Consider the following 12,977-nt stretch of genomic DNA (forward strand, 5'->3'; position numbering starts at 1 on the left):
AAAAACTTACATGATAACTTTATTATATATTTCAAAGGAATACCAAGTTGTGTATAATAGATTTGTGGTTTCATGTGCAATCATCTTTTTTATTGTACTGCTATGGAAATGCTTGTTTTATTCCATAAATTAAAAACTAAGTAAATAAGCAAATATTTTTAAAAAGATAATTTTAAAAATTAGTTCTGTAAAACCATGCAATGCATTGACTGTCTGACAACACATGCAACATCCCACACCCATAGTCTTCCTACTGCTTCAACCAAAAGGGGAAGATGTATTTTCTTATCTTTTTTAGAGGGATTAAGCTTAGTCATTATAATTATACAATGTTCACTTTCATTTTTCTTTCCATGTACATGGTTGTGGTGTTGTTCAGTTATTTCAGTCATATCTGACTCTTTGTGACCCCATTTGGGGTTTTCTTGGCAAAGATACTGGAGTAGTTTGCCATTTCCTTCTCCAACTCATTTTACAGATGAGGGAACTGAGACAAATAGGGTTAGTTAAGTGACTTTCCCAGGGTCACACAGTCAGTAAGTGTCTGAGGCCGTATTTGAACTTACGAAGATGAGTCTGCCTGACTTCAAGCCCAGCACTCTATCCACTGTGCCACTGTTGTAGTCACTGTTTATGTATTGTTGTCTCTGGTTCTGCCCACTGTACTCTGCATCAGTTTATATGTCTTCCTATGCGTTCCTGAATTCCTCATATTCATGCTTCATTCATGCTAATGACCGTCTTTCCAAAATCATTTTGGATCTGGTTAGCTTTGGGTTTCTTTTCAGAGTCACTTTCAGTAGCCTTAATATGGGATCACTTAGGACTCTGAACATTGCCAAATAGCAGCTCTAAGCCTAGTAGGAGAGTACATGTGCTCATGCCCATAAACCCTGACGTGGTATATCCCCACAGGAAAAGGGTGAGAGATCTTGAATGTTGAATCAGTTTGAGATACCCCAAACCATCAAGTCCTAACCTTCCATAATTTCAATTTTCATGCCACATGGAGGCTAAGGCAGGTGAAGATGAGGGAGAGGGTGAACCTTTAGGGAGAGAAGCCTTTGCAAAGCAAAATTCCTATGGGGACAAGTGGTCTTTATAGAGAGTGTATATGTAAACTAGCATTTTACAAGCCTGTTGTTTTTTTCAGTATACCTCATCACCTCCAACCATCATAAGAGGTACAAGGAAGGCTCTCTCTCTCTCTCTCTCTCTCTCTCTCTCTCTCTCTCTCTCTCTCTCTCTCTCTCTCTCTCTCTCTCTCTCTCTCTCTCCCTCCCTCTCTCCCTCTCTCCCTTTCTCCCTCTCTCCCTCTCTCTCTCTCTCACTCATATAGGTGGCACATTCAATTTTTGAGAGAAGGAGAAAAGCAGAGAATATAGGACGCCTAAAAGTTGAGACTCAGTGGTGATTGAAGGGGGAATGGTATTATCAAGGAGAAGGATAAGAGGGAGAATTAATTTTTTAAAAAAAGGAAAAATATGTCATCAGAAAAAAAGGGAAAGAGCACTTTTGGTCAATGGAGGCAAGGAATCTCTTGTTAGAAGTTCCTTGAAAACTGTAGATTTTATAAAGTTGTATCCTGAGCAAACTACCTACTAGGGCCTATCAACATAGAAGTTTTCTGTTTTGAAATAAAAGTACAATTTGCACACATATATTCTCATGTTCACGTGTGTATGTGTGCTTGTGCAGGCTGAGGATGTGAAATCTATTCATCTTTAATTGAAATAATATGTTTAGATTTATTTTGTCTTATTATTTGCACCTACAAGTTAACAATGTCAGACTTCAGCAAACATTTATTAAGCACCTAATATATACAAGACACTGTTATGCTAGGTGCTTGGGGTATTAAGATAAAATAAGATGTATCAGTACAACCTAATAGTGCCTTCAAAAACTGAACTTTTCAGATAGAATGATCTGGTGTGCTTTCCACACGTAGGCTGCTAGGATCTCTTTGTCTTTGTCTCTGTCTCTCTGCATCTCTGGGCTCTCTCCCTCCCTACTTCTCCCCCTGTCCCTTTTCCCTTTCTCTCTCCCTGCCTTCCTCCCTTTCTTTCTCTCCCTCTACTATTTCTCCCTCTTCCCCCCCCCCCAACTCATTCCTGCTGAAATTCCATTTCCAAAATCTGCTTCTCTGCCAAATGATACCACCATCATCCTTAAAGCAGCTTTGTAATGCAAGCATCCTGGCTAAATGTTTAAACACTGGCTTTCTCTGCACGTGGGTGTAGAATGTACACATGACATACTTGTAAGTTTAATCTGCATTGTTAACACTTTCTCCATCACCTTTTTGGAGGTTGGATGATCTACAAAACAAAGCATCAAGCCCTGATTTGAAGCTGATTTCAGAGGTGTAAATGGTCACACTGAAAGCTGAACAGTTTGGCTCTCTCAGGCCAGTATGAGATGGTTCTATCATAGCCCTGCCATGCACATATTGGAAAATAAAATATTTTATTAGCCTGAAGAAATTAAAAATTTTCCCCGGTGTAAAATTTCTCCCTCAATTCTCTCAAAGAATTTTAATTTCTTTTCATTTTTTCCTCTCAGTTATCCTGCATGCCACACAGGATGTGTACCTGTCAGAGCTCAAGAAAACAACGTTTTTGTAAAAACTTGGCAAACGGGCATCTGAGAACCTGTTAGTACAGCCTGACTCACCTTTATTTGCCCATAAACTTGTCCTCTCATTCGAGAGAAGAGGAAAGTATCAGATATGAGCACAGTTTTAAAAAATCTATGTTTTTCAGAATAAGGCACTTTTACTACAAAGTTTCCCAGTGATATTATCACTTCTTGTTATTCAAATACATCCATCAATATCATTTATCCTCTATTTCAAATGACCTGCTATTTATTTTTCCCCCTCTCCTAATGGACAGAGTGCCAGACTCATACACCTGACTTTGAGTGCCATTTCTGAAACTCACGGACCCTTCTACTCTCTGATCCTCAGTTTCTTCATCTGTAAAATGGGAATAATATCTGAGGTGCCCACTTTGCGGGGCTGTGGCAAGGCACAAAGGAGTACACAAAGCACTTGGCAAACTTTTTAAAAAACAAAACAAAACAAAACACTAAATAAACAGCAACTGTTGTAACTGTTACTCTCATTTGGTGTAGTTTTTGGAGCTGGCCCAGCAAGTTCAGCACTATGGATACATGCAGCTCGATACTTGTACCTGTGATTACCCAGAACCTGGCTGTGTGGCTACTGTGTCAGCAGGCAACAATGAGATCAGCTGCTGCGTAAAGCTGCCTGGAAATCAGATGCAAGAGGTTAACTTCAAGATGAGCAAGATAAAATCCTGGCAGGTCACCTTCCTTGTAAGTATCTTCTAGGTATGTTGGTTCAGTGGAGGGAGCACAGACCCTGGAGTCAGGAGGGCCTGAGTTCAAATCCAGCCTTAGACATTTACTAGCTGTATGACCCTGGGCAAGTCACTTAACTTTGGATTGCCTCAAAAAACAAACAAACAATAAATCAAACCAAATGGATTTAAAATACTTCTGATTTAAAATTCAATGCCCTGCCCCACTTCCCTCCTGAAGACAGATCAGAATAGAAAATTTAACATTTCAGGGACATATCATAGGACCATAGACCAAAAACTGAAAGGGACTTGAAGGGTCATCTAGGCCAAACCCTTCATTTTATGGATGTGTAAACTGGGGCTTAGAGGGACTTGCCCTAAATCACGCAGGTAATAATGCCAAAGCCAGATTTGAACCCAAGAGTTCTGACTCAAAATCCAGTGTTCTTTCTATCATGCCCCACTGCCTCTCAGAATTAAGAGCTGAAATGGACTTCAGAAATATGTTGTATCCTAACCCTATCATTGTGCACATGAGGAAACTGAGATACAGTGAAGTAATAAGCACAGTTGGGATTTTCTTGTTTGAGTTGATAGCTGGGTGATTTGGTGGATAGAGCATGTGACCTAGAGTCGGTAAGACTTCAGACACTGACTAGCTTTGTGATCCTAGGCAAGTCACTTAACTTCTGTTTGCCTCAACTTCCTTACTTTAAAATGGGGATAATAATAGCACTCACCTCCCGGGATTGTTGTAAGGATCAAATGAGACAGTAACCATAAAACACATTGCACAGTACCTCGCAGATAGAAAGCACCATATAAATGTTAACCATTACTCTGATCAGTACAATGAGCCAAGATAATTCCCAAGAACCCATGGTGAAAAATGCTGTCCACCTCCAAAAAGAGAACTGATGAACTCTGACTAGATTGAAGCATGTTTTTTTCACTTTCTTAATTTTTCTTTCTTTCTTCTTTTTTTTTTTTTTGCAACATGGCTAATGTGGAAATATGTTTTGCATGATTTCACATGCAAAATGAATATCATTTTGCTTGCTTTCTCAGTGGGTGGGGAAGGGGATGAAGGGAGAGAGAATTGGAACTCAAAATTTAAAAATAAGAATGGCAAATTTTTAAAAATTAGCTATTATTATTATTTTCTTTTTTTAATTAAATTATTTTATTTGTTTTCAGTGTTTGATAATCATTTCCATATATCTTAGATTTTTTTCCCCCTCTCTCTCCCTCAATTCCCCATCCCTCCCCACTCCATCCCTGAGATGGTGTACAATCTTTTATAGGTTCTACATGTACTTTCATATTAAATACATGTTGCATAGAAGAGTTAAAATGAAGGGGAGAAACCATAAAACAAAACAAAACATAATTCAAAAGAAAATGGTCTGTTTCTATCTGCAATCCAATTCCATAATTCTTTCTCTGGATGTGGAAGGCATTTTGCCTCAAGAGTCCATTGGAAAATTTTTAAGTGCATGCATTTCAATGAAGTACTAAGTTTACCAGAAAAATTCCTCACACACTGTGGTTGTTGCTGTATACAAAGTTCTCCTGGTTCTGCTCTTTTCACTCAGCATCAGTTCATATAAGTCTTTCCAGGCTTCTCTGAAGTCTTCCTGTTCATAATTTCTTATAGCACAATAGTATTCCATTACCTTCATATACCACGACTTGTTCAATCGTTCCCCAATTGATGGGCATTCTCTTTTTGTACATGTGGGACCCTTTCCCATTTCTGCAATCTCTTTGGAATAGAGTCCCAGAAGCAATATTGCTGAGTCAAAGGGTATGCACATTTTTGTAGCCCTTTGGGCATAGTTCCAAATTGCTCTCCAGAATGGTTGGATCAGTCCACAGTTCCACCAACAATGAATTAGTGTTCCAGCTCTCCCACATCTTCTCCAACATTTATCATCTTCTTGTTTTGTCATGTTAGCCGATCTTATAGGTATGATGTGGTACCTCAAAGTTGTTTTGATTTACATCTTCAATCAATAGTGATTTAGAGCATTTTTCATATGGTTATAGATACCTTTAATTTCTTCCTCTGAAAACTCCCTGTTCATATCCTGTGACCATTTGTCAATTGGGGAATGACTTCTTCTACATTTGACTCAGTTCTCTCTATATTTTAGAAATGAGGCCTTTATCACAGACACTAGTTGAAAAACTTCTTTCCCAGTTTTCTGCTTCCCTCCAAATCTTGATTGCATTGGTTTGGTTATGCAAAAGCTTTTCAATTTAATGTAATAAAAATTATCCATTTCGTGCTTCATAATGTTCTCTATTTCTTGTTTGGTCATAAATTCATCCATTCTTCATAAATCTGATAAATATAGTATTCCTTGCTCCCCTAATTTGTTTATAGTATCAATCTTTATACTTAGATCATGTATCCATTTGGACTTTATTCTTGTGTATGGTGTCAGGCATTGGTCTATGCCCAGTTTCCACCACACTGTTATCCAGTTTTCTTAGCAATTTTTATCAAACACTGAGTTCTTATCCCAGAATGTGGGGTCCTTGGGTTTATCAAACAGTAGATTGCTATATTCATTGACTGCTGTGTCTTGAGTACCTAACCTATTCCATTGGTCTACCCTTCTGTTTCTCAGCCAGTACCAAGTGGTTTTGATAATTGCTGCTTTATGATATAATTTGAGATGATGTCATGGTCTTCTTTGACAATGAAGGATGAACACAATCAAATTGACCAAAGGTTTATCAATTTTAATTGTTTTTTCATAAAACCAACTCTTAGTTTTATTTAGTAGTTTGATAGTTTTCTTAATTTCACTTTTATTAATCTCTCCTTTGGTTTTTCAGTATTTCTAATTTGGTATTTACTAGGGGGTTTTCAATTTATTCTTTTTCTAGCTTTTTCAGCTGTGTGCCCAATTCCTTTATCTCCTCTTTCTCTATTTTATTCATGTAGGTATTCACAGATATAAAGCTTCCCCTAAGAACTGCTTTTCGAGTATCCCATTAGATTTGGTAGGTTGTCTCCTAATTGTCATTCTCTTGAATGAAGTTGTTGATTGTTTCTATGATTTGTTGTTTAACCCATTCATTGGTTAGGATTAGGTTATTTAGTTTCCAATTAATTTTTGGTTTATATTTTCATGGCCTTTGATTACTTATAATTTTTACTGAATTATGCTCTGAGAAGGATGCATTGATTATCTCTGCCTTTCTGCACCGAATTGTGAGGTTTTTATGCCCTAGTACATGGTCAATTTTTGTATATGTGCCATGTACTGCTGAGGAAAAGGTATATTCCTTTCTGTTCCCATTCAGTTTTCTCCAGAGATCTATCTTATCTACCTTATTCAGAGTTTTATTCACCTCATTAACTTCTTTCTTGTTAATTTTCAGGCTATATTTATCAAGTTCTGAGAGTGGGAGGTTGAGGTCCCCCACTATTATAGTTTTGCTGACTATTTCTTCCTGTAACTTTCTTAACTTCTCCTCTGAGAATTTGGATGCTATATCACTTGGAGCATATATGTTTAGTAATGATATTGCTTCATTTTCTATGGTGCCTTTTAGCAGGATATAGTTTTCTTCCTTATCTCTTTTGATTAGATCTGTTTCTGCTTTTGCTTTGTCTGGGATTAGGATTGCTACCCCTGCTTTTCTTACATCAACTGAAGCACGATATATTCTGCTCCTACCTTTCACCTTTACCCTGTGTGTATCCCTCTGTTTATAATGTGTTTCTTGTAAACAACATATTGTTGGATTATGGCTTTTAATCCATTCTGCTATCTGTCTCTGTTTTATGGGAGAATTCATCCCATTCACATTCACAATTATGATTACTATCTGTGTCCTTCCCTCCAACCTCTTTCCCACCATTTAGTTCTCCCTTCTCCCTTTCCCTCCACAATACAGTTTTAATTTTTTACTACCACCTCCTGTAGTCTTCCCTTCCTTCTTTCATCCCCCCTCCCTTTAACTGCCCTTTACCCTTACTATTTCTTCTCTCCCTTTTAGCTTCCTTTCCCCTTTCTTTCCCCCTACCCCTCCTACTGCCTATAGAGCTAGTTAAATTTATATACTTAATTAAGGTTGTTGTTCCCTCCTTGAACCAAATCAGATGAGAGTACCTCTCAAACTATGCTCAACTTCCTCCCCTCTTTCCCTCTACTGTAATATAATTTTGTACTTCTACCTGTTATATAATTTACCATTTTCTACTACCTCCTTTTCACATCTCCTGTTAGAATCCCTTCACATGCTTAAATCACATTTTTATCATCATGTAATTTACTTTATATCTGTTCTCCCTATCTCTGTATATCCCTTTTATATTTCATAATAGATATACAGTTCTGAAGATTAATGAGTGTCATCTTCCCTTATAGGAAGGTAAACAGTTTGCCCAAATTGAGTCACAAGTTTTCTTTTCCCTTGTTTACCTTTTTATGCCTCCCTTGAGACCTGTGTTTGAAAATGAAATTTTCTATTGAGTTCTGGCCTTTTTATCAAGCAGGTCTGGAAATCCCTTATTTCACTGAATGTCCATCTCCTTGCCTGAGATGTTATGTTGAACTTTTCTGGGTAATGATCCTTGCTTGTAGTCCCAGCTTCTTTGCCTTATGGAATATCTTATTCCAGTTCCTTTGATCTTTTAATGTAGAAGCTGCAAGGTCCTATGTGAACCTGACTGTAGCTCCTCAATATTTGAATTGTTTCTTTCTGACTGCCTGCAGTATTTTCTCCTTCACTTGATAGTTCTGGAATTTGGCAACAATATTCCTTGGTGTTTTTAGTTTGGGATCCCTTTCAGGAGGTGAATGGTGGATTCTTTCAATGACTATTTTGTCCTCTGGATCTAGGACTTCTGGGCAATTTTCCTTGATGATTTCTTGGATGATATTGTCCAGACTCTTTTTTTCATCATGGCTTTCTGGTAGACCAATAATCCTTAGATTTTGTCTCCTGGATCTATTTTCCAGGTCAGTTGTTTTTCCAATTAGATACTTTACATTTTCTTCTATCTTTTCATTCTTTAGATTCTGTTTGACTGATTCTTGATGCCTTATAGAGTCATTAGCTTCTGTTTCCCTGATTCTAATTTTTATCAAATTGTTTTCTTCAATTAACTTTTGCATCTCCTTTTCCATCTCTCCAATTGTTCCTTTTAAGGAGTTATTTTCTGCAGTTAGGTTTTGTATTTCCTTTTCCATTTGTCTAATTGTCCTTTTAATTATTTTGTGATTTATTTTCTTATCTTTTTAAAGTCATTGGTCAGTTTTTCTTCTATTTCTCTAATCTGGCTTTTAAAATCCTTCCTGAGCTCTTCCAGGAAGACTCTTTGTACTTTAGAGCAGTTCATATTCCCTTGTGAAGTTTCAGATGAGAGTATAGTCTCAATGCTGACCTCTTTGTTATTTGTGTTTTGGTCCTTGTCCTAATAGAAAGATTCTATGGTCTTTCCTTTTCTGCTTTGCTTCTTACTCATGATAATTACCCTTTGCCTGGCTTTTAAAGTAGATCTCTGTCTGGGCCACAGGGGGCTCTGCCCCACAGTTCTTGGGCCTAAAACTTGAGGCTTTGCGTGTTGTGGCTTCTGGTTCTTTCAGCTAGAAGCTAAAATGCTGTAGCTTACTTGGTGCTGAGCTGACTGGTGTTGGAAAGTAGAGGCCAGATGAGGTCTTTTTGCGTTTCCTCAGAGTTACCCTGGAGGTAGCTGCATTAAGTGTGGGGGAGGGGTAGTCTGGCCATAGGAGGTCTCCTCTGCTGAGTTAGAGCATAGGCAAGCTCAGGGGTTTGTGATCCCGTTTGTGGTAATGTCTTCCTGATTCCCCTGGGGTGCTGAGGCATGCCTGGTGTGCTGGTGTTGGTGATTGCAGGCTTCACCCCCCTGGGGCCCAGGATCTTCTCCTGGTTTGCTGAAGTGGGGCTGTCTGGGACAGCTCTGGTCCTGCACTGATCCCCTTCAGCCACAGCAAGAGGACCCCTCCTTACCATTTTTCTAGCCTCACAGGCTTAGAGACTGTTTACCCCTTCTTCTGCTCCCACTGTTCCAAGGTTTTTCTGGGGAGATATTCTCTGGGTTCTTCAAGGTAAACAAGAGGAGGGAGACAGCAATTACCAATCACTCTGCCATCTTGGTTCCCGGAACTGGAAGTCATCATTATTATTTTCCCACTGCCAGTCATTTATTTAATTAGTCAACAGGCATTTACTAAGTGCCTACTATGTGCCAGGCACTGTGCTAACCATGGGGGATATAAAAGGAGGTGACAGTCTAATAGACAGACAACATGGAAACAAATATGTACAAACAGGGCATATACAGGATAATTTGGAGGTAATAGAAAGAAGTCATGAGCATTAAGCAGAACTGGAAAAGGCTTCTCATAGAAGATAGGATTTTAGCTGGAACCTGAAGCAAGTCAGGAAAGCCAGGAGGATGGAGATGAGGAGGGAGAGAATTCTAGGCATAGGGAACAGCCAGTGACAATAAGCAACAGTGGGAGATGGAGTGTCTTGTTTGAGAAACATTATAGAGGCCAGCTTCACTGGATCAAAGACCACATGAGGAATAACATATAGGAAGAAAAGTAGGAAGGGACCAACTTACTGAGCAATGAAAAGTTTCCTGACTACAAGACTAAAATCTGCTCCAGGTACCCTCTGGACAGTGCCCTAGCCACTGGAGATCTGGCAGGCATCCTGGCTGTTATTGTTGTGGTCCAACTCTTCATGACCCCATTTGGGGCTTTCTTGACAAAGATACTGAAGTGGTTTGTCATTTCCTTCTCCAGCTCATTTGACCAATGAGGAAACTGAGGTCAACAGGGTTAAGTGACTTACCCAGGGTCACACAGCTAGTAGATGCATCTTCCTAATTCTAAACTCAGTGCTCTATCTACTGTACCACCTAGCTGCCCAAGCATCCTTCTACTCTCCCTCAAAGCAAACAATATACCCCCTATTGTTTTTGGGATTAGTAAAGCCTCTACCTTGGGTTATCTAAGAAATCTCTCAGTACCCTTCTAGTTACCAACATTGTGTGCTTTCTTCTTGAGGAAGCCTTGTCTGAATACAGGGCTAATGTTTGAAAAAGCAATTCTGTAAGCCATGTGGTGAATAATATCAACTTTTGTTTTCCTTAGGGATCTTTACTGGAGGAAGAAGATGGTCCCCAGCAAACCCTCAACCAGAGCCTGGAACTCAGGTTTCAGTATAGTGAAGGCAACAACAGTTGGCAGTGGTTCACTGTTTACAGCAAACAGGTGAGGATACAATAGAAGAATAGGATGAAAGTCACTGACTGGAATGTTACTTGCTTCACAAGGGTGTACCAAAAAATAAAAATTAATACCTTAAACTTGATGCCTTAAACTTTTACAAAGAGCTCTACAGACACTGCCAACCTTAAAGAATTGTTGGGGAGGCAGATTGGATAAGATAATGTTGGTAGAAATAATTGTTGGTAGACACAGTGGAAAGGGTCATGAATTTGGAGTCAGAGAAGCTGAGTTCAAATCATAGCTCAACTTATTAATACCTGTTTGACCTTGGGGCAAGTCACTTCATTTGTCTGGATCTCAGGTTCCTCAGCTATAAAACAAGAGGGTTGGATTAGGTGACCTCTGAGATCCTTTCCAGATGTGTGTACCTATAAGTTTCATTATCCCCACATTGCAAGTTAAGATATTGAGGCACAGAGAGATCAAGTCAATTGTCCAGTGTCATAGAGCTAGGATCCAAAGCAAGAATGACTTTCAGTTTGTGAAGAGCACCATAATGAGAAGGTGAAGACCCTTGTCTTTCTGTTTGACCTGGTAGCAGGACCATGGTTGTGATTTCTAGAGCTTTTTAATTCCTTAGAAGCCAGGGAATGAATTCACTTAAAATTTAAGTGATAGAATCAGTGTTGTTTCCCTATAAGCCACTGAAATCTTAGATGAATTATCAGGGGTAAAGTTCAGATAGAATGAAGCAGGACCTTGTAGAAGGTTTAATTAGGACTATAAACTATTTTGGCCAAGGCTTGAAGAATGTAGGTGTTCACAGGTTACTTGTGATGGATGGGTCCGTTTCAGGTCCTTCTCATTATTGTAGATTTGATGTTGGAAGGAAATGAGACTCTTATAGGTCATTCAGCAGTTAATAAAAGGATGCTTCCTTAGTCATAGCCTAGAAAAAATATTCAATAGGACATTAAAGTACTCAGTTTGGGTAGACATGGCCCCCTTGCCTCTATATGGAAATTCAAATGGACAGCAGACCAGGGTGTGGTAACTCTCAAGATGCTCGAACATCTGCCAAGTATGAAAGGATCTGACTCCTTTCAGTGCCCTCAGGTGACCAGGAAGCTATGTCAGTATGGCCCAGAGATCACCAGTATGTTCCCTCAAAGGAGGTATAGTTTTAGTCAAAGCCCAGTAAGCCACTCAAGACCCTGGGAGCAGCTCTGTCACTTTTCAGGGGGAAAAAATAACTTAAGGAGGGGGAAAAGGAAACTCTAGACCCTATCCCAGTATTTATACCTAATTCTGAATCTTCACCTTTTCTTGAGCTTTTTTCAAGGGGCAGAAGGTTATTCTTTTGGGAGAGATGTGAAATAAAACATGAACAAAGCCCTGAATATACTGCCCTCGTTAGCAAAACTTCAAGGGAGTTTCCAAATTTTTGAAAGGCTGTCATGTGGAAGAAGGATTATACTGCTTGTTTCCCTTGGCCCCAGGGGATGAAACTAGCAGCAATGGAGTGGAAGTAACAGCGAGGTGGATAGAGGGGAAAATTTCCTAATAATTATGCTATCCAAAAATTCATTCACTCATCCAATAAACATTTGTGGAATGGACTTTCTTGGAGGTAGTTAATTCCCTGTCATTGGAGGTCTTCCAGCCCAGACTGGGTGAGCATTTGTCTGGAATGTTGTAGGAGGGTGTTAATGCTTCAGATGGCACTTGGGCCAGATAACCTTCGAAGTCTCATCTATTTCTAAGATTTTACAATCAGGCCAAACTGAAATATTTATTTTAAACTGAACCTTGAATAAATTTTTTTCTAAAAATGGTGAATCTGATGGAGCTAACACCAAACCTATATGTTTTCGAAAGCCCTTGAAATAGAACATTAAACAAATCTTTGGATTGTTTTCCACTTGGCTTGTGCCCCTGGTTTTCATACCTCAGCCAGGAGGAATGTCTTTGCCTCCCATGGGACCCCAAACTCTGCTTCTTTCCATTGCTAGCACTGGTCATGGGAGTGAGAAAATATATGCATAAATCCTTTAAAAGACGTAAAACCCTAGGCAAAAATGGAAAGTTAAAAAAAAATAAATGGGGTATATCTAAAAGTTGAAATGCTCTCGAAGAACATATATGAGGATCTACAGTGTCCAGATTTGAAGTACCTTGGGGAGAGATAAAGAGGGACTTTGTAATGGAACCCCTTCCCTAGAAGCTACAACAGTAGTTACATTTTATTATGATCTTTTAATCCACTGGCAAATGAATTTAGGCTAACAAAGAAGATTATTCCAAACATTTTTCCTTAAAGGATTTTAAATCTGGTCAGATTTCCTTTGAGGTGGTTAGGCTACTCACATACACTCAAAAATCTATAGCTTCAGAGAACTGGAAGGACTCCCATGATCCTCTG

At 39.0% G+C, this 12,977-nt stretch overlaps 1 protein-coding gene across 2 annotated transcripts in view; it reads left to right on the forward strand.

Moving 5' to 3' along the window:
* The window catches only part of SNX31 (sorting nexin 31), an 86,460-nt gene that overhangs the window by 58,607 nt on the left and 14,876 nt on the right, over nt 1-12,977 (forward strand). For both annotated transcript variants that reach the window (XM_072603391.1, XM_072603390.1), the window contains exons 10-11: nt 3,139-3,342; nt 10,478-10,597. In XM_072603391.1, coding sequence (XP_072459492.1) covers nt 3,139-3,342; nt 10,478-10,597 — 324 coding nt within the window. The remainder of the gene's footprint in view (nt 1-3,138; nt 3,343-10,477; nt 10,598-12,977) is intronic.

Source organism: Notamacropus eugenii, chromosome 4 (genome assembly GCF_028372415.1).
Source record: "Notamacropus eugenii isolate mMacEug1 chromosome 4, mMacEug1.pri_v2, whole genome shotgun sequence".
NCBI lineage: Eukaryota > Metazoa > Chordata > Mammalia > Diprotodontia > Macropodidae > Notamacropus > Notamacropus eugenii.